Genomic DNA, 21,737 nt, shown 5'->3' on the forward strand with positions numbered 1-21,737 from the left:
CATGAATAGTAAAATGTGTCATTACCTAAATGACATTTTCATATCTCAAAATAAAGACAGTCAAAAAACAATTAGTAACAAAAGTAGGTCAGTACAGAAAATGCAGGCATGTTAATCAGCATACCTTCTCAGCAGAGGTGTTCTGTAGCTTGACAAACTTCCCCTCCAGATCCACCTCGTCGATGGTGATGAAACCTGAGGCCGTGGCGCTCTGGGTCACCATGGCGCTGGCACTGCCGCTCACGCCCCCCACTGCCACGGCTCCGGAGGACGACGAACCCGACTCTTCGGACTCCATCTCAACACGCTTCCTCTTACTGGTCCTGCCCCTGCAGTCATGGGATATGGAATGATTAGAAGCAACATCAAATTAGCACCTAAATATTTTCAGGTGTACATTTTAAAATCTAGATCTCGACTTAGTCCTGTACAAGAACAAGTATGGTCAATTGTTGGTTTACCTTTTACCAAACTGTCACTTGTCATCTTGATACATATACTTTTTACCCCAAAACTAGAGCATTTATCAAAATGATTTATAATTTTTTCTTGTCAAAATTGTCATCTTTCAGGCAGGATCTATCTATCTTAATTTTATTTGTAGTTTTTTCAAGTACAAGTACAGACACACTTGACAAGGTCTGTACCTGTACCTAAAAACAAGACACGTGTGTTAGTATGGCTGAGCGGTTACTCCTGATATGACTTTTTACCTCAATGCACCTTTCCCTTTGTACTTTGAACATAATTGAAATGCTGTTCTTTCAAAATCTGTTTTGTGTAAACAATCCAGTCTCATAGGCCCACACGTGATCTTTTTCATCAAAAACTGTATCAATTTTTTTTTCATCTTGCAAGTGAAGATCAAACATTGAGCAGTATGCCCTTAAGTAAAACAATACACACCACTTAAAGGTTATATGGGAGTTTTAAAACATATCGGGCAAGCGCATGTCCAACCTCACTTGCCCAGGCAAGTAAAATTTTTCCATTAGTGAGATTTTCATCTACTTGTTACTTTTCACAGTCATGGCATTGTTCAGCACAGAATAATACAGCCATAAATATAAGAATTCCATTGCTGGAATTGAACATACATAGAAAAGTGTTATTTAAATTTCAGGCAAATGAAGAGTTGGTTCGGGCAAGTAAATTTTACGTGTGCTTGCCCGATATGACGACTGAATTTTAGAAAACTTGTTAAACCCTGCAGTCAGAGGGGTGTAGCATTACCTGCCGGAAGCAGAAGATGAGGAGCTGACAGTAGTGGTCTTCCTGGACTCCTGGACCACGCTGCGCGTGCGACCTGTCGGGGACGGTGTGGGGGTCAGCTTCAGCCTGGACAGGTAAACAAACATCACAACATTTTAGAAAACAAAACAACAAAGTACAAGACATGTATATTAACTAAAGAATCCCTGCAAACTTGTTCCATTTACAAAACACCTAAAGTGCAATCATACATTGGCTTCAAATTCAATAAAGATGTAGTACATGTACTTAATATTCATTTCTTGCACTATTCTTGCAAAACATATGAGGCTTCAGATTTTATTCTTTAACATGTCTTTTAAGCAAAATGTCATGCATTTCATCAGCCTTCAAATAGCAGAATAAAGAGGTACTTGCACTAGTTAAGGTATGGTTAATTATATCAAAATAGACCAAATAATCTTTTCTTTAATTTCTTACGGATAAATCTTATGCAGCTTACTCTTCAAATCTTCTATAATGATGATAATAACTCAATGTCAAATTGATGATCTTTTGTTTTGTTAGATGCTGTTATCTAATATCAGTATCTTCTAAGTTAATTAGTCTGAGAAAGCTTGGGCAACAACCATGCCTGCAATGTCTACATCAGCTGCAAGGTGGCATTTTACTACATTTTCCTATTAGAGTACAAGACATAACTAGAGTTCGGCGACCTCATACCTCCATGAAAATTTAGAGCTTTCGTAAATTTCATGCAATTGACTAACACATTAACATAATTTATGCATGGTATTGTTCATCATTGACTAACGTACACATGTCACAATTATAAAATTCCCATTATTAATCATAAAGGAGTTTTTCAATTTTTACATAAATTATGCAAATAAGTTCCTCATTACCATATTTGGTATCTGCTTATATTCCACCTATCATAATTAACATGTGTTACATTTATTGAAGTCCAGTTATTGAAAGCAATGGAATTATACAATTTCCTAATTAATTATGCAAATTAAGTCCTCATTTGCATAACATGTATATCATTATAAACATCTTTGCCTAAGGTACCCGCATGCCTAATATTTTGCCAATCCATCAATCCATTCTGCAGTTATCCTCTTTAGAATGTCTTGACAAAAACGCCCCTGCAGTTCCGAAATTAAATGTTAGGGGGCTGAAACCTGCCCCACTTTGTCATGACACTGCAAGCTATCTACCAGCCAAATGTCAAGACCATATCACATCCAGGACAAGAGATACATTGAAAAAACTGCCATGATATAATATCCTCATTGATTATGCAAATGTACTTCTATTTTGCATAATTAGTATTTAATCTTGTACAACATTGTCTAAGGTACCTACATACCAAAAATCATGAAAATCTGTTGTTCCCTTCTTGAGTTATCCTCGTCAGAAGTTTTTGACAAAAATGCCCCTGCTATCCCCAAACTAGACGCTAGGGGGCCCAAAGTTACGTCATTTTTTCCTGACCACAAGAGCTATCTAATACTTAAAAATCTTGACCATAGCATGTTCAGAACACCGAGATAGCAAAACCGGAAGTTGCGCTGCAGTACCAAGGTCACACACCAGGGGGCCCAAAATTGACCTTGACCTTCGTCTTCCCAACCCCTACCTACATACCAAATGTCATCGTAGTCCATCAAGAGGTTCTCAAGTTATGATGACCACAAATATGCGGACACACAGACACACACACAAACACACACACAGACACACTTAAAACTATACCTCCATTTTTTCATGGAGGTAACAATGACATACCAATCCTCAAACTGATTTCCTTGCAACATTGATGGCACAGTATTTACCAAAATTATAATTCACAATGGTGTGAGATCATAGAAAAAGCTACTGCAAAATCTTTACTGGCAATTTTCCAGTAAAAAGCAATACAAATATCTTGTAATATCATCTGCATATGCAGTTCAATGCTGCTGATGGTGCAAGTATTTCTGATGTCTACTTATGCTTAACCTGTTCTGATTTTTTTCGGGCCTGTGAGCAACCGTCAATATTACCTGCACTGCTGCAAATGTGCAGACCAGAGCAAAAGGCCCAAGTAGGTAAGTTAAGTGCCTAAATGTTACCTGCATGTGCGCAGAAAAGGTGCTTCAAGACCAGACACATAATACTGTAATTCACTTTGTCTTCACGGTACCAAACTTTCACGGTCTGAGAAAATTTAACTTGTTCTCTTAACTAAATGTTCACTATTGCAGCAAGTGCACATACAAAACGTCTGTGAATCATTTTTTATCAGTAATGATAAGTTCACGTTACAGTCGTCACCGTGAAAACCGTGAACATAACAGTACATTGAAAAAATCAGGAATTACAGTAGATGTATCCTACATGTCAACAAGGTGTTTCGAGCCCAGACACACACCATGTCCTACAAGTTTTCATGTTATTCGGGCCGGTGTGGACAGTGGAGAACAATCGTTGGTGGCCTATGCTCCGACCGGAGCAAAGGGCCCAAGTAAGTAAGTGTCTAAATGTTGCCCGAGGCACGCAGAAAAGGTGCTTCAAGACCAGACACATAATAGATGTATTCTACATGTCAACATTTTTTGCCACCTCACCTCTGCTCCTCCCCCTCCAGCAGGGTCCTGTAGGCGCTGATCTCCAGGTCCAGCGCGATCTTGATGTCCATGAGCTCCTGATAGTCCACCATCATCTGGGAGATCTCCTCCCGCAGCTGGCGGATCTCGCGCTCGTACTGCTCTGCGGAGGACCGGCTCTCCTCGCTCATGCGCGCCATCATCCCCTCCAGCTCCTTACAGCGAGCTTCCAGGGAGGCATTCTAGTTTTTGTCGAAAGAAAAAAGTTTGACAGTTACTAGACTGAAAAGAATAACAGTAGAGTATCATAGTCATGATTCCAGCTCCTTACAACGAGCTTCCAGGGAGGCATTCTAGTTTTCATCATAAAAAATAGTTAAACAGTTACTAGACTTCCAGAGATGCATTCTAGTTTCATCATCAAAGAAAAAAGTTGACAGTTACTGGACTGACAAGAATAACAGTAGAGTAACATACTCATGCGCGCCATGCCTTCCAGCTCGTTACAGCGAGCTTCCAGGGAGGCATTCTAGTTTTCATCATCAAAAAAACAGTTTAACAGTTACTAGACTGACAAGAATAACAGTAGAGTATCATAGAAATAAAAAATCTCAGAGAAAGTTGCTCGCAACTATCAGCACTAAATAAGGGTAGATAGATGTACACAGCAACAGTACAAAACTGTTTTTATAGCTGGCCCAATCCAAAAGAAAAAAACACATTTAAAACATTTGAGGACTTGATCCTCTGAACCTGAACTGGACCTTAGTTTCTTGAACTGGTGCCCATCTCTAGTACATATCAACAGTAGAAGAATGAGAGTTTGTGTTTCCTACCTGTCCCTGGAGGCCGCTGACCTGGGACATGAGGCTGTCGATGCGAGCGCGACTTTCCCTCATTTCCTCGCGGGCCACGGACAGGGCGTTGCTGCCTCGCTCCGAATCTGTCTTCATGGACGTTATCTGTTGTGAAACAAACAAGGGAGCTCAAGATCATAAAATCAAAGACACTGGAGTACCATATTGGTAGTAAGTGGGAGACAACTTAATACAGAAAACATTACACTTGTTGTAAACAGATAAATACCAATTTTTTTTGGATGTAAATATCTCATTTGGCTTCAGTTTTGGGAATGGTCGACTTTAACAATAACAAGCTCTTTAGCATTGATGTACTTTACATGCATAAAAGCCGTGTTAATCGTCATAAAGACTGCTTCTTTGCAAATCTTTACAACCCTACTATTGAAGAGTCAAATGGTATGACTTCTACAACTTGCAGCTGTCCTCCCAGGGCTCGAAATACCACCTGCATATGCAAGTTAGTGCAGATAAAATAGGAGCTGTTATTTCTGGTGTCTACCTGCTCATAACCTGCACTGGTGGTGTATATCCCTGTATCTATGATGCAGATTTCAGTACAATCAATACTTAAATTCTGAGAGGTGCGGGTAAAAAACTTGTCTGGTACAGATAATTTCCGATGTTACCTCCACCTGTGCAGGTATGCGGAAAAAATATTTTGAGCCCTGCCTACCTTCTGAGTATACATGGTCTCCAGTTCCTCCCTCATGGACCTGGCCTCCAGCTCGTGCTGTTCCCTCATCTCACGCAGGGCCTCCTGCAGACGGCTCTCGAACGCAGCCTCTCCCGCGTCCACCTCCGTGATGCTGACTTCCTTCCTGGTGCGGGACTCTGTCAGCTCCTGTTTGGGGGAAAAACAAAATGAATTTCTAGTTCTTGAGCCACATGAAGCGCAGTGTGAAGACTTGCAGATTGCTGTCTACCCTGTGTTAGAGATCCCAGCAGCAAGTATGATCAAGTACTGGATACGACTACTACTATTTCTACTACTTATACTACTACTACTTACCTAATCTACTACTACTTCATATTAAAAAATAAGGAAAGGTTTTCAGTTCTGTTGACCACTTGATACTTTCATCCTAAAAAATCCAAAGGATCAACTGTAGCACTCTGTCATTGAGCACATTTCACACTTTAAATCACTTCTTCCAATTTCCTAGGAAGCGACTGCCCTTGGCTAACAGAATGTGGCTTTTGTTCTGGAGACCACGCTAACCTTTGGTCAAAGACTTTTATGAGAAGACACCTATCCCCTCAGGATGGGTAAAATTGGGGCCAGTCTAGCCACAGGTTTTATACATAACCAATTAAAGGGTTATGTACACAATCTTTGAGTTCAAAAACATTACCATAAATAGACTTTAGAAGAGATTCATCTTGAACATAATATGGCCACAAATACTTTTCTTTTCACGAGCTCCATAATCAATTTTTTAGTCACTCTGGAAACATGTGGCAGACATTAACATGTTTGTTATGAAATGCCTTTGTCTATAAAAAAATCCAGTAACAGTCCTGAAGCACATCCTGAAGTATATCAATTTCAATGAAAACCTATTTCATACCCCAACTTATCCTTAGTTTCTGCAAACTGCTCAGAGTTAAATTCCATCTTCTTCAGATGTTGAAAACTTGTGAAGCAAAGAAAGATCGACAAGACTTCGCAGACAGCCATCACTCTGACAGGCTCAACCATTTTCCCCATGCTTTCTGTACAGTAGAAGCCAGTTAATTGCACAATGGATTACTGTACACCTCTGTTAATTGCACAGGATCCCCAAATTCCAAACTGGTGCAGTCCAGCTGGATAACTTGCATTGTTGCACCATAATAAAATGAGTGTGCAATATAACAGCTTCTACTGTAGTACATAATCTGCCAGTTCACTCTAGTGATGTCCCTAACTTCCAAAAGTAATCTATGTACCTTATTGTATACTAGAGGTTGATTGGCCTTTAAACCAAAATTCCGTCTTACCTGTTCGTTCTAGTGATCCTCCAAACTTCCAAAAGTAATCCCTTATTCTATACTATAGGTTGATTAGTCTTTAGACCATAACTCCCTTTCTCACCTGTTCGTACACCTGCTTGTTGAACTCGACCTCCTCCCTCAGGGTCTGCACCTTGTTCTCCAGGTCCACCCTCAGTTACTATATATATACAATTCTATAGGACAAGAACTCCCTGTCTCACCTGTTCGTACACCTGCTTGTTGAACTCAACCTCCTCCCTCAGGGTCTGCACCTTGTTCTCCAGGAAGTAGTACATAATCTCCCAGTTCATTCTAGTAATCCTCTAAACTTCCAAAAGTAGTCTATGTATCTTATTCTATACTAGAGATTGATTTGTCTGCCCGTCTCACCTGTTCGTACACCTGCTTGTTGAACTCGACCTCCTCCCTCAGGGTCTGCACCTTGTTCTCCAGGTCCACCCGCAGCAGTGTCTCCTCCTCCAGCTGTTTCCGCGCGGTCGCCAGCTGCTTCTCCAGGTTGGCGAACTCCAGTCGGAGCGCAGCCAGCTCGCCCTCGGCGCGCTGCTTGTCTGCGATGGCATTCTGCAGACGGCCCTCCTTCTCGTTGAGAGCGCTCTCCGCCTGGTGGCGCTTCTTCTCCGCGGTGGCAAGGGCACCCTCACTCTTCGCAAGCCTGGACAGGCAGAAAACAACAGGAATATCAACCAAACATTCTTTCTTTATTTGCACATAACAACATGGATTAAAACAAATTTATATACATAATTGAAGTACATGCAGGGGGTGGGCAGAAGCCTATGTAGCTTTTCTTGGGCCTCCCTCAGATGAACTGTTTGTGTGTATAATGACAGCCACAGACAACATTGTACAACAAAAACTCTGTGAGTTCGTATACACTTGTAACAAAAGCACTACATGTAATAGTACTTAGCCTTTAGTATCCCATGCAACACACAATCGAATTGCTGCATTTAGCCCATATGGGCAGGAACAGGCAAATAAAGATCATCATTATGATGCTTCTTACTGTAAATCCATCTAGGCAAGTAAGCAGGGGCTATACAGTACAGGAGGTTCTTGCTTGTGTTTTAAGTTAGCAGCGGGCATACCGAGAGCATTTACTGGACATATGTTAATGATATGACGAGGTCAATATTGCTAACAGTAACATAAAACCATTTTGACCATTTATAGACTTGAAGTTGAAGAAATTTGCTGCTGCTAATCATATAATTTGATAATGCCACACCACTTGCATTTATGACTTATTATTCTCTTAGTCAAGAAAAAAAAGGTGTTAACAACTTTGCTTTGAAACCATGCCCCAGCAAATTAACATGGCAGGACAACCAACCATTAAGCACTTATCCTAACAGACAACTTACTTGGCTCTTTTCCCTCTTTCTAATGTTGGAGACTGCTGGCCATTTCCATTATGATATTGCCTAGTCTCATAATTCCTAGTGCTGCTACCTGGACTTACTGGCATGGTGGTACTTTTGATGCTATCTAACTGTACACACAACCTCTCAGAGAGTTACTGATATCATATGACTGCTGATTCTACCTCCTGACAGTTGATTGGCATGGTCTGTGTGGATTGTGACCCTCTGGCTACCCCTATATCTTGCCAGGGCACATAAAACAAAGGCAGCCATGCATGTTCTGAGTTTGAACAAAAGACAAAGCAGGTTGTTCTACAGATTTGAAAAAATAATCACCCTAGGGATAACAGACACTTTTTATTCATTGGCCACAATGAATATAATGACAGGTTCTATAATCACGTCAGTGGGGTAAACAGCTATCTCATTTCCAACAACTTATGTAGACTGACATTGTATCAATAATGCCAGACTTCACTCTTCTTCTATATATAACACTAGCACATCCAAAGCAATGATTGGCCAATGATGTGATGGGGTATCATGTTTGCTCTTCCCGTATAAATGTAGTTAAACGTTCATTAAGTCCAAATAAGGTTGCATCATTGTAAACTACAACTATTTGTTGAATCATCTCAAATGACAGATGTCATTACAGCTACTTAGCTCGAAAGATAGAAAATTATACACACGTTTTTTTTTTCACATTCGTAAAGGACATTCGTAAAGGTATGTTTGGCAGACAACAGACGAAACCAGAAATGCATATAATCTACAGTTTCATTCTGGTTGGCCACAAGAGACCCTTAACCACAGTGCCCCAGTTGTAACACCCCACTGAGGACATGGACAGCTCACACCATACCAGAGATAGCAGACTGGGCAGGTTACACCCCTTGCTCTGGCCTCTGACATATGCTATGGCCTGACACATGATATCATGTGATGTTCTGGTCTAACCGCTACCCATCAACATAATCCTATGGCTTGTTTGACTTTCACAGGAGTTCTTAAATCAGGCAAAAAAATACATTGTTGATTTCTGCCGTGTCCTCTTTGCTAACCCCTTGTCTTTGCTGAAATTTAAATAATCTTAGGGAAGGCCCAGCTCAGAGACTGCATTCATCACTTCTGATGGTGACATGAAGCTGACAGCCATAAATGAGAAAGCTTCAACATTAACAATAAGGTTCAAGCGTGAAACCTCTGCACGTCAAAGAACCCAACACACTTGTCCAAAAGAATAGAGGTGACCAGGTGTGCTTGAATAAAATATGTAAGAAAAACCACATTGTACTTACTAGCTTGTTCTCCAAGCAGAGATTTTCCTTGAAGAATTACTACTACTCCTTTGACCTTTGCAGTTCTGCTTGGAGAATGCTATTAGCATCTACTAACAAAAAGCATCATGATTTGTCCTCAGTTTGAGAATTGACCGCTTTAATGGTGTGTAAATTTAAAAATGTTTAAGTTGCAGATACAGTTCTGGCCACTAGGTGTCTCCTTTACACACTTCAACATCTGGCATTCCTCCTTCTGTCAATTTACTCATTTCTGTATCATCCCTCATCACAATCTACCACAGCCACACACACAAGGTAAGGTGCGAGTCAACACTTCCGTATTTCATTAACTTTTGCAAGTGATGAAAAAGGAAATATCCATCTACTCTAGCATATTTATCACAATACATACAGTATAAGGAATAAAAGTTTGTTTCTTTAATTGACATCCCTGCATACACAAGTCATCTCAAAGTCAAACTCCGCCTCACTCAATCCGCAAGAACAAATACGGTAAGTTCTTTTTTTACAGTTGGGGGAGAAAAGGAGGCCCCCACTGTTGTGGTTGTAACAATTCTGTAGTACAGAAGGGGCATAACAAAAACATATGCATGGTGTCTTGAATTGAGAGTGATGATGAAAACTACCACAAACATCTCCATATTTGCAGTAAGTCTGAGTAAATGACAAGGCGTATGTAACTTGTAAGGGCGTGGTGGGTATTTACAGAACAAGCCTTGTCAGCCGCTGTGTTTGCTCAACCCATCCTAGACCCCCTAACAACCCACGCAAAATGGGCTGTCCGTGATGATAAAAGCAAAACACACCTGCATTGGAGAGGGACTGTCACATATACCTCTTAAACAGTAACTTGGAAGATCAGCTTATGACTGTATTAGCTAAGAAGACACAGAGAAAGATCAAGTGTTACTGTGTAACTTATGGTTTTCCCAAACCAATATGCCAATCACCAATAATACAATATGATTAACATTTACCAATTAAATCTATACCAAAAATTTAAGCAAATCCATCAAATGATCTCTAGTTTCAAGTCCAAACACAAAACCAAGAAACGTCCTTCTGAGGTGAGACAGGTGTCTCTCATTCCTGGAGATAATGATAGTTCAAATATAAGCTAACATACAACTAGAACAAGAAATTTATCACAGAAATACAACTGTATGGAAGACAAGTAACAAGTATGCTACTTGGCCTTTGGCCTCTTTGGTATTTCAACTCCTTAGCCTAACCTCAACTCTGCCTGATGGGTGTGGCGAACAAGATTGAATTTCATTAGTTCAGGTGTTGCTATGGCAACATGGAAACAGACCAGGGAGACAATTAGACACAAATGCCAGGTCTGCTGCAAAAGGTTGAGGGCAAACTGCCATTAGTTACAAAAACAAGGTGCTGACTAAAAGTACACACATCTGTTGTGAGATGATCTCAATTTAACAGAGGAGCTAAGTTCAAACCCCATATGCCACACAATACTTTTTGTCTCCATTCCAGAGCAAAATTTTCATCTTTATGATAGAATATCACATTTATACACGTAAAATAAATATCTTGATCCAAAGTTTTTAACTTGGCTGGGTACAACTACCTATAAGTACGACAGGTGGACAGGCGACAGTTGGCAGACAATAGGTGATGGTAGACAATGAGCAATATGGCCATCACAACAAAGGCTTGAACCACACCTTCCAATTTGCCAGGTGTACTTGCCTCATCACAAATGGCTTTACGGTAAATCAGTGCACCATCATCTTTTTTTGTGTAAGAAAAATATACTTTTTTTTCACATAACAAAATCCTGTTCTATTAACCAGCAGAATAAGACAGATATTAAAGCATAAGCAATAAAATATTTGGCTATAGAACCATCATATATGTATGCAATGAATGATTCCTGGTTGCACATACAAGAAGATATATTGATGCTACTTGAAGAAATATGACACAATTTGACACATTCAGTTTGAAAGCAAATCACACTAACAAAACAGGAGCAACACTTCAACCACGTAACTTCTAAACTTGTATCAGCTACTTTCAACACAAGTGCCCCAAGGAAAGTGTACATCATCAGAAAGATCATCACAAAGAAAGAAATGTGCAGTTTGACCCTTTCCGTTTCAGTTCAAACGGTACTTGGAAACTGTCCCACACAAGGCTACAACAGCTATTTTCCACTCAGAAAATTGACTCACAAAGAACCCCCAGTTCTTTCAAAGCAGAACAAATGCATTCTTAATCTATCTTTCAACGCAAAATAAAATGTCTGCGCCTTTTTCTTCATGTGTCTCTACTTACTTCTGTACAAGCGCAAATACACCCAGCAATAAAAATGCTCCTTCACAACAAACAATCTAGGAAATGTCAACTTTCTTATCTTCACTAAGTACCCAGTCTGATCAGTTTCCTAGGAGACGGATCTTGTTACAGAACATGTTCTTCAAGATGTCTTGGATCATTAGGCTCAACACATAACTGACCTGGTTTTCACCAAGTTTGTGTATAATATCTATATACTGACATTAAAAAAGTGAAACTATAATTCTGTAATTATGAACAAAAGAACATTCTTCCATGTGTAATGTTGGTTGGGTGGGTAGATACATTTTGGTATGTTTCAGACATGTGTAAGGAAGTACTCAAACATTTCCTCTTGACAACTTGATTTTTTACTGTTCCCTTACTACACACAGGTATAGAAATAGATGTCAAGACGTCTTAGAACAGTATGACAAGAATGTCCAAACTTCAAGAAGTACATAACCATGCTTGTCACCAAATGACCAAAGGACCAACTTCCCCCACACTTTTCCCAGTGTGTTCCTGATTACTAGTGGCTAACTGGACACTTATGACATACTGTAAATATTGAAATCTTTGCTATGATATCATTTTTGCATTAACTTGTCCTCCACAAATTTATGACATCCCAAATATGCAATTCAAATGTACTATCACTTTACCATAAAATTGCTAAAACCGTGAACTTAAAAACTACAAAAATCCCCTTTCTCCTTCTTCTACACAACTAAGACCCTACAAAAATAACTCAGTTTACAGTAAGTAGCCCCCATACAGCTTCTGGTCACAGTAACAGGAACCCTGAGACAGCTGGAAAACATGTTATGTTCCACTCTGCACAACACTACTGGGAAGGGCAGGATATTACACATGGCAAAGCTAGCCTATCCAATAACGTGGCAGAAACAGAGGTCTGTTACTTCATCATTTTAGTTTTTACATAGAAAGTTAAGAATGCGTGGAATTTAATGATGGGATATGCCCCTGCAGGCATCATCTATCAGCAAACTTCTTCCAGCCACTTGTAAAGCAATTTGTGTTCTGAAAGTAAACATAGCATCTTCATAAGTTATGAATTAGGGGGGGGGACAAAATTGGCCCTTGAATTGAAATTATTACTAACATTGCTAGATCTGTGCATCTAGATCAAATTCTTCTTAGAAAAAACAAAAACAAATCAAATGTAAACATGCGACGAGGGACTTACGAATACAAAAGCTGGCATCTTATACGGCACCAAAAAATCTAGGGTCTAGTAAGGAAGACTTTCATAAATTTTCTACTCAGAACAAGGGTATCTTTCTTTTCGAACAAGATTGCTGACATGTAGACACGCTTACCCTTTACATGGGTACTAACAGTTGTAAGATGAGCGTCTGTTGCTTTGTTTGCCTCCATATCGGATAACCGACTTACAGGTCTAGACTTGTGGTGGGGGTTGCGGTCACTGCACAACAATACACAGGTAGTCTGTAACCTAGCCCTTTAGTAGGCTTTACACCATACAAAATTGTGCCAGGCACAAGTTTTTGCATCTGGCCCCTGTTGCTCACAATTCGGCATTTATTACGAACAGCTGCAAAAAGCTAGAGATTTGAGCTTACAAGAACGGGACAGCAAAAAATACAGTACCGTGTGTTAAAAAAAAAAGAATGAAAAGATATTTATCATCAAGAAATCAGTACTTTCTAAATTCTAGCAATATTGTATCAATCTTGGCAATGGTTACAAAAAATGCATATAAAGATCTTCATCACAACAATTCAACGTATTCTAGGTCTTTTCGCATGAGTAGGCGTCTACAAAATGCACTACTATACAGTACTAGGTATCAGGACAACTCGGCACCTGGGACGACTCGGCACCTAGCCAAGTGGGAAAACTTGGCACCAAGAATATGACATAAAATTGTGAAGGTTTGTGAGAAATGCAAGATGTTTAACTGCAAAACATTTCTCTCACTGCAATAACTTGTAAGTCATACAGTCGGCACAATTTTACGGACATTTGGAGGCTCTGAACGTCACTTCAAGGTACGTTAACTTTGAACGGCTGAGGCTCTGTCTATATCAGATCGGTCATCTCAACGCGTTTTTGAAACCTACAAACAGATGTAATTTATGACCAACAAAATATATTGAACTGCTTATTACATCTATTTTCATTTGTACTAACTTGCAAACACGGTTATAGTAGAAGAGAAGTAGAGTGACATCGTGAAAGAACGCCGATATAACAACTAAAAAATGGCGTCGCCGGCGCGGCCCGCAACATATGTTTTGTGGATCTTGTATCCTAAAAATTTGTATCCAAAACGTTACCTCGTGGGGTGAGATTGATTTGTACATTCTTATGTCACTTCTTATGCTGCCGGAATGATAGGATTATCATTCTTCGAGTGCAAAATATAAAAGTTATGTGCCGAGTAAGTATGGTGCCGACTAGGGCCGAGTTGTCTCAGGTGCCGAGTCGTCTCGAAACCACAGTACTATACTCTATAGTATAGACTCTCCTTCATCCTTTGATCTCTTGAGTCTTACCTGTGGAATTTTTGCGACACTTCTTGTTTTTAACTAGGTCACATCCAGGGGGTCTCACTCTCAGCTATCATAGCTTAAACGTAGGCATTCGCGCCAACACTGAAGTGCTTACAGCTCAAAGAGAACATTAAAACGTGGTTGTAGGCGTGTCAGGATATCATGGTGACAAGGGCGGATTGCTACACATGTAGCAGTTGCTAGAGCGCGCATGTTGCAGGTCGGAACCCTTGTCCATGCCGCGTCAAAATGGCGGCACACCAAATGTCAAAAATACATCCAAGTCGACACACGCTCCTTTAAATCAACACAGAAGCCTGTAGGCCGAGCCACATTAGTGCAGATTATAGCGGGGGAGGTTAGGTAAAAAATTTCCGAGGAAACCGTACTCACTTTGCCCTCAGCTCGTCGGCTTCGGCGCGATATTTACCGGCTTCGATCTGGACTCGCGCTTTCTCCTTGGCGGTGTCGTCGAGTAACTTGCGGGCGTCGGTCAGCTCTTGCTCGAACATAGACTTGATGTTGGTCACCTCTCGTTGAGTGATCTCCTCGGAGGACGTCACCTGGACCATAAGACGGGAGTTTTCCGCCTCCAGGTAGCGCACACGGTCGATGTACTGGGCAAGCCGGTCGTTCAGCCATTGAAGCTCTTGCTTCTCCTGCATACGAGTGAGCCGCGTGGGGCTGAGCTGCGTTACGAAGGCTTCCTGGACCTGCTTGGTCACCTTCGGCGTGGAGACCGAGCTGGTGGTGGTCTCGGTGACCACCGTCTTCTGCGTTAACTTCTGCGACCGTCGAGACATGGCGAAAATTCGGGAAGATGCGGCGAGAAATATAGACAAAGTCTATTGTCACTTTCGCTACCCCTCCTCTTTCATCCGACCTCGCCTACCAAAGCGTGGGTCATGTGATCGCTCTAGACCAATCAGCGGCGGGGTCAACCTAATTATCATATCTGGAAGCGTGGGTTTCCCGCGCAAATTACACCACTTAGTTTACCCACTTTTGGGAGAGAAGCACTGCCCAAGCACGTGTGGGTTCAAATAAACAAACGACTATAGCACTTTGTTTATATAGCCTTTCGTCAGCCATTGCACAAATATTTACTGATTTTGAATATACGAGAGGACATTTTCTTTTCTTTTTCACCGATGGCAGCTTTTTGTCCCACTCACTGGCTCGTTTTGTGAAGAGAAGGCGTGGTCGCTGAGCTTTGCATGGCCTATTAACACAGTTGATAGAAATCTATCCGAGCCGTTTGCTTACTCCATATGACCCAGGGCCCATTCACCTGCGCTGAAAAGCAGACTGCGATGACAACACCGCTTGTTTGTTTGGTAGTTCTCATCATCATCATCCGGGCGTGCTGGTTGCACGAATGGACATGATTCCTCCATCCGCTTCCCTATCCTCCCATAGCCTTGGGCAGATCTTGGTAGTTCTGGGTAAAAGTGGTAATTTTTCCCCTAGAATTTTATACTTTACTTAAGTTTACCTCAAGGAAATCAGTATTTTAAAAAAAAATCAATTTGACCCACCGCTGCATCATTTTCTAGTTCATTAGTTCTAAAGGCTCAATCTAAACCCAAACTTCCTGTACAGGGGACATGATTATGCGATATAGCATCAGGAAAACAAACAACTAACATTACATGTAACATTGTCACGACATACCTGTCATCATCGGACTGTACAGGTCGATGATGTCGGAGAAAAAAGAACACCGAGTATTTAAGGCTTCAGCAAACATTGTAAACACTGGTTTACAATGTCGCCCGGTGAAGAAGAGAGAGAGGGTCACTTAACTCAAATACTGGTTTGGCGTCGTTTACAGAACAAACACTAAGTGGGCGGCTCCCAAAATTTCTTAAACTTAAAGGGGGAAAGGCGTCGCCGTGGCTTGAAGCATCTGAATCTCCAAGCAGATGTTTGGAGGCAAAAATCGTCAGGCTGTTTCTGTTTAATACAGTCTGCCAATCAGACTTTTCTGTACCAGGCTAACATTAGACATAATAACGAGCCAACTGTGACTGGTCGTGCGCCTGGACGCGACCGATTCCTATCTGTTCTTCGATCTATAAAGTGAGACTTGGTGAGATATACATTCAGTGTGTTTGACTATCCATTAAAGAGCAAGGTCATATTACGTTATAGGATTGTGAAAAGACTTTACAAGCACTATAGCTAGGACCAGACTAAAGACAATGCACTGCGATGAACATGCGATCTTGTTACTGTATTCTGGTACACTTGGCCACTATTGATAGGACCATAGCAACATTAATATCAAGTACAAACAAATCAGAAGCGACAGTTACGAACTATAACAGTCACAATCAACATTACTGGACTAAGACAGTTGTAGGACAGCTTTGAGCTCCCTTGACAGGCTAAGTTATTTTCTTGATCATCTGATCTACTGTGTGGACACTATTACCTCATTTCATTTGTCAGACCCAAAACCTGTCGTACGAAGTATTTTGGAGGTATTTGTATTGAAACGACTGCAAGGAAACATCCAACAGCTAGCTTATTCATCCCTTTTAGTGACAAAAAATGGAAAGTTGAAATTAACTGTAATAAAATCGTTCTTCGGTTGCAAACTATTCTGGATATCACCTAAACTAGAGAAGTGCAGTATCCGTCATTGTATTTTGTTGCCCTTCTAAAAGGTGATAACGCGCTCCCACTGGGTTATCCATGCCATTCAATGCCTGCTAAATAATAGATGAATAAAAAGACCACCTGCTACACCTTTTGCACATCGGACTGATTTATAGTGTCTGGAGCGTGAGGGAGTTAGACTAGCTCGCCGGGCAACCAGAAAATAGGTGTTTTATAACTGTATATCTGCATCATATATTCAACATATTGGTCTAGAGTGTAATAATGATAACAATTGCAAGTTAACACGTAAAGCTATGTGCAATGAAATTAAGTCGGAGGAGGGCCACTACGTCATTTACACATTATACTCACGTAAAAAAAGTCATAAATATTCATGATATGTCTCATGACCTCTCATAAACTTGGGATCGCGGCATCACACATGATGTCATGACGTCATTGATCAGTGATCTGTCGGCCAGGTAACCTCCACTGGATCTGGTGCAGACTAGAATTTTATTCAAACCCGTACCGCACATTATTCTGATATAAAGGAACATTGAAACGGGATCTGATTTCTTGTCATGTTCTGTCAACACAGGTTTTGACCAAGGAGCTGTATAAAAGCTCCTTGTTTTGACTGAGTACGAAAGCTCGGTTAAGAGTCAGTAGCAACAGAAAACTGTAAAACATAGCTCGGAAGAGGCTGCAACGGACACTGTGAGCTAGGTAACATTTGTCATTTCTTGACCCATACAGAGGTCAAGGGATAGGCATGATAGGTGAGAATCAGGTGAGGTGAACTGAGGTGAAGTGAGCAAATATAACCGTTACGCCTCTTCTTAAAGTCGCCAGGCGGCGCACACGAGTGCTCCACCTTCAGCTGACCTTTCACCTCAAAGCATCATGGCGGCATTTGTGACTTTTATTCGCAGACTTCCGACAATAACACTGTTGGTTTGTATCTAAACTTCGTTGCTCTGCGCTGATTGCATCGACCAATGATTCATATAACATTATAGGTGCTGTTGTTAAAACGATAGGCTAGAATCTTTGCTAGAATTGCTAGAAAAATGATTTTCGCAGGGAATCTCCTAACCCAAGGAGGTTTAAATAATCTCCTTGCCCTTAATGAGGTCTGATGTGTTATATACTTCTACCTGGCAAAATTATTTATTCCAAGAAGATTAAAGATTGTAAATTATACTAGAAACGTGCCGTAAATCTTGCAAAAACATTCGTAATCACTAAAGTGATCTGGGTCCTCACATCTGCTTGGAGATACATTTGTAATAACAAAATAGGTAATCAAAAGTGAAGATTCTGACATAACCAAATGATTTGATTTATCTCAAATTCCGAACACAGCAGAAGGGAGTTTTTCCGAGACATCCAACTTGCACCAGAACAATGTCAGGAGCAGTGCCACAGGTGAGTTTATATATCAGACTTCGACTTCACACCTTAATCAGACTGTTTTGTCACAGAGCCTCAGTACTGTGCCGCTGCATGTATTTAGTTACAATGTGTTTCAAGCTCAGATGATTGGCCATCTTTAATGAATGACCTGATCTTATACACTATTAAGGATCATACTTTGCTCCTTGTTTTCTATGTAGGGAGTCAGCGAGAGACTCTGGAGTCTTGGAAAGTTGAACCATGTTGCCATCGCTGTTCCAAATCTAGGTACGTTTTTACAAGTTGGATTTATGTCATTAACATCATTAAGGAGTTATGTACAAGACAAAGACCCTCCTTGATAGAGAAATTATGATGTCGGTTATGGCTGGCAATCAACTTGGCTCTAATCATGGGGTGATTACAAATTGTTACTGTCTGTCATGCGTATGGTTACTGTTTCAAATACAACTCTCTAACTGTCATTTTCCAGAATTTTTAAGAGCACTGAAATAAATGGCTTGCAAATGGGTGTAGTGAGGTGATCCTCCAAGAAGGTGGAAATGTAAGTTCAGACATGCACCTGTTTGAAAGTGCACCTGTTTGAAAGTGCACCTGCTTGGAAGTGCACCTGTTGGGAAGCCGTAAAAAAATCCAAAACTCAATCCTCTCCATTTGATATTTGCTAATCTTTGTTGAATAGGCAGTCCAACTCTTACCTCTAGATGCATTCTTACCATGTGTATGAGCAAGGAGTTTTTTTAACCTCCACGGTAAGAGGTAGAATTTATTTTGTTTTTGCTCTTTATATCAATGATAGTGTACGGAGTTTGAATTTTTGTCTTTGAAGTTTGAAAAGATTTATTTTTTCCTGGTCTAGAAAGTGCTACAGCCCTGTACAGAGATGTGATGGGAGCCAAAGTCAGCGAGGTTACGGTAAGTCACCATTTATGTCATTTGTACCATGACTTCACAGCAGATAAGTCTGGGGCACAGGCAAAATGGGAAATAACTGCTTGATATTGTGGTACCCCTACTTGACTGAACATTGTACTACACTAATGCTCCTACTATGCTGCCTGATGATAAATTGATGTAACAAAATTTGTTGTCTTTTCCAGCCGTTGCCAGAACACGGTGTGTACACGGTCTTCGTTGAGCTTGGAAACACAAAACTGGAGGTGAGAATACATTCCATGTGTTTGATATAATTCTTGCTCTTCAACAGATCTTGCACAGTGCCACTGACAGAAAGAAATGGATGCTACCTGAAATGTCTGACTATTTCCAAAATTTCATATCTAGTTGCTTGAGTATCTACGAGTTGGTGTATTTCTGTGCCTCCTTTCAGAATCGTTCAATATCAAAGGTAATGTTTTTGTCTAGATTGGAGACATACGATTACATGGTAACCATGAGACCCTAGATAAAATCAATTATGAGCTTATAGAACTATATAGATTATGATAGGATAGTATCATTACTTATGCTAATGTCCATTGCAGTTGCTCCACCCTCTTGGTGAAAAAAGTCCCATTGAAGGGTTTTTAAAGAAGAATGCTGCAGGAGGAATCCATCACATTTGTATTGAGGTAAGTTTTGGTAGTGTTGCATAATTGGTTAAAGGGGCATTCCACTCCAGAAGGTAGTGTTATTTTCCAATAGATAATGTATCAATGAATACATGATCAGCGGACCTTTTGTGGAATTCCACTTGTGGCGAATTACGCAACGTGTGTTTGTAAAACAATATGACACTCAGAAAAATTGTCATCCATATAATCAAGTCAGAGTGGCCTTAGTTCCATTCATTAAGTATGTAACAAGGGGGTTCAAGTACCGCCAGACAACAATGCTGAGCAGCTGTCAGCCTTTTGTAGCATAGTGGTTTGTGTTCCTGGGTTTGTAATCTGGCGGCCCGGATTCGGCGCAGGTTCGAATCCCAAAAGTCAGGATATTGTTTCTCTCTGTTTCTACTCCTTTCTTACAAGTATACATACTTATGATAATCATATGATAATCATATCTTTCCTAAAAACTACAGGTTGATAACATCACAGAGGCAGTGAAACAGCTGACGTCCAGTCAGATCCGTGCCCTGAACCCGGAGCCGAAGATCGGCGCACACGGGAAGCCCGTGGTGTTCCTACATCCTAAAGACTGTAACGGTGTTCTGGTGGAACTGGAGGAGGCATAGCCTCAGATGGTGGTCAGAAGATTCAGAGGATTTTACAGATGGAGCAATTAAACATTTTTCCTTTAATGAATCTTGTTTGTTCCATTGTGTATTTGTAAGTCCTGATTTTGATTACAAAGAAGGTACGAGGTAGAGTTTTGGGGCAGTAAGTTTTTAATCCAAGGTGTCTGGGGTATGGTATTGGATGGTGGAGACCATCCCTCTCCTTCAACCAAGTCAGGGACCCATTCACACTTGGTTTGAATGAGGAAGGTCTTGTCAATTGCCTTTCTCAAGGAAATGGAAGTTGTTTTTAGAAACTTGTTCCCCACGCCACCCCCAACGATAGGCTATCTGGAGACCAATTTCCTGGGAATACCATAGTGCATTTATTCATATAAAGTACAAGCCAGTTAATTGCGCGACAGACTGCACACTTCCATTCATTGCATGAAATCCCCAAATCCAATGGTACTGATTTAATTCTGTCAATGATCCTGACAAAGGCGGTGACTTTTAAGTGCTAAGTGTATTTATACAAGGTTACATAAGTGTTTGGGGAAAGCGTGAAGATGTGTGTAGTACATTGTGTTTATTGGTTTATGGAACGTTATGTCAAAATTAATTGTCGGTGAACAATCTAAACAGTTCCTTTCTAATAGACCTTTTTGTCAAGTTCACGATCACATGACCAGATAGACCTCTTTCATTGGCCGAATCTCGACTAATGACTAAAAGCCAGAAATAGTCATGTGTGATGAGGCTGTGGAAGGGGTTTACGGAGGTCCTGTTTAATGGCATTGGATTGCATAAGATACAGGCTCAGTGTCCCTAAAAACCCCTGCGATGACGCGTTTGTTGATGTGGGAACAACACAGGTTTTCCTGAAGTCTACCGACAGCACATCTCTCACCTTCAAACTCAGTCATTTGTCAACAGTGACATCGAGGATAATAAAAGCAAGAAAACCTTTGAAGATGGTTGAAATAGTCTGTTTGCATCTCTTTTCTTCTCCGAAATGTTAGACCTACCCCCTGGCTTCGCTTACGCACATTGTCAAGCAGAAGATCAACAGGAATACAGTAGTTCTAAGCTCCGCTGTCGCCAACGGCTACGCCCTTGCTATAAAATATTTTCCCTCCTGTACCATAATCATATAAACACCTAACAACCCAGTGGTGGAAATACAAATGTATAGGCCTGATTTCGTCAGTAACCGTGAAAATTTTGTGAGACCATCAGAGACATAAAGTAAGGGAAGCCAGAACATGGGGGTGAAGAAGTTGCTGCTTCTGGGTATGTTGTTCGTGGCGTACGTGCTACTGGGCGGGTGCGTGTTCCACTACCTGGAGAGCGAAGAAGAGGTGAGACTGAGACAGCAGGTGT

At 40.8% G+C, this 21,737-nt stretch overlaps 3 protein-coding genes across 8 annotated transcripts in view; 1 reads left to right on the plus strand and 2 right to left on the minus strand.

Moving 5' to 3' along the window:
- LOC118409698 (lamin-B1-like) overlaps window positions 1–15,086 on the minus strand; it is a 23,097-nt gene extending 8,011 nt beyond the window's left edge. For 4 of the 5 annotated variants that reach the window (XM_035810939.1, XM_035810937.1, XM_035810936.1 and 1 more), the window contains exons 1-7: window positions 14,564–15,086; window positions 7,034–7,316; window positions 5,343–5,510; window positions 4,643–4,768; window positions 3,828–4,048; window positions 1,234–1,338; window positions 125–329 (exon numbers count right to left, since the gene is read on the minus strand). In XM_035810939.1, coding sequence (XP_035666832.1) covers window positions 125–329; window positions 1,234–1,338; window positions 3,828–4,048; window positions 4,643–4,768; window positions 5,343–5,510; window positions 7,034–7,316; window positions 14,564–14,973 — 1,518 coding nt within the window. In that variant the 5' untranslated portion in view covers window positions 14,974–15,086. Of the gene's footprint in view, window positions 1–124; window positions 330–1,233; window positions 1,339–3,827; window positions 4,049–4,642; window positions 4,769–5,342; window positions 5,511–7,033; window positions 7,317–8,028; window positions 8,228–14,563 lie in introns of those variants that run through there. The other variant, XM_035810940.1, reaches the window with a different exon arrangement.
- The window catches only part of LOC118409729 (3-oxoacyl-[acyl-carrier-protein] reductase FabG-like), an 876,245-nt gene that overhangs the window by 530,100 nt on the left and 324,408 nt on the right, over window positions 1–21,737 (minus strand). The window lies entirely within an intron of this gene.
- LOC118409746 (methylmalonyl-CoA epimerase, mitochondrial-like) lies at window positions 17,585–20,442 on the plus strand. 2 transcript variants are annotated; one of them, XM_035811029.1, is made up of 7 exons: window positions 17,585–17,734; window positions 18,146–18,208; window positions 18,397–18,463; window positions 19,056–19,111; window positions 19,297–19,356; window positions 19,681–19,767; window positions 20,220–20,442. In XM_035811029.1, exons 1-7 carry the CDS (start codon window positions 17,684–17,686, stop codon window positions 20,370–20,372), a joined length of 537 nt encoding a protein of 178 aa, XP_035666922.1. In that variant the 5' UTR covers window positions 17,585–17,683; the 3' UTR covers window positions 20,373–20,442. The 2 variants fall into 2 exon arrangements, with proteins under 2 accessions (XP_035666922.1, XP_035666923.1); XM_035811030.1 differs by having other exon boundaries at window positions 17,649–17,734; window positions 18,149–18,208.

The sequence above is a fragment of the Branchiostoma floridae genome, chromosome 2, assembly GCF_000003815.2.
Source record: "Branchiostoma floridae strain S238N-H82 chromosome 2, Bfl_VNyyK, whole genome shotgun sequence".
In the NCBI taxonomy this organism is placed as follows: Eukaryota; Metazoa; Chordata; class Leptocardii; order Amphioxiformes; family Branchiostomatidae; genus Branchiostoma; species Branchiostoma floridae.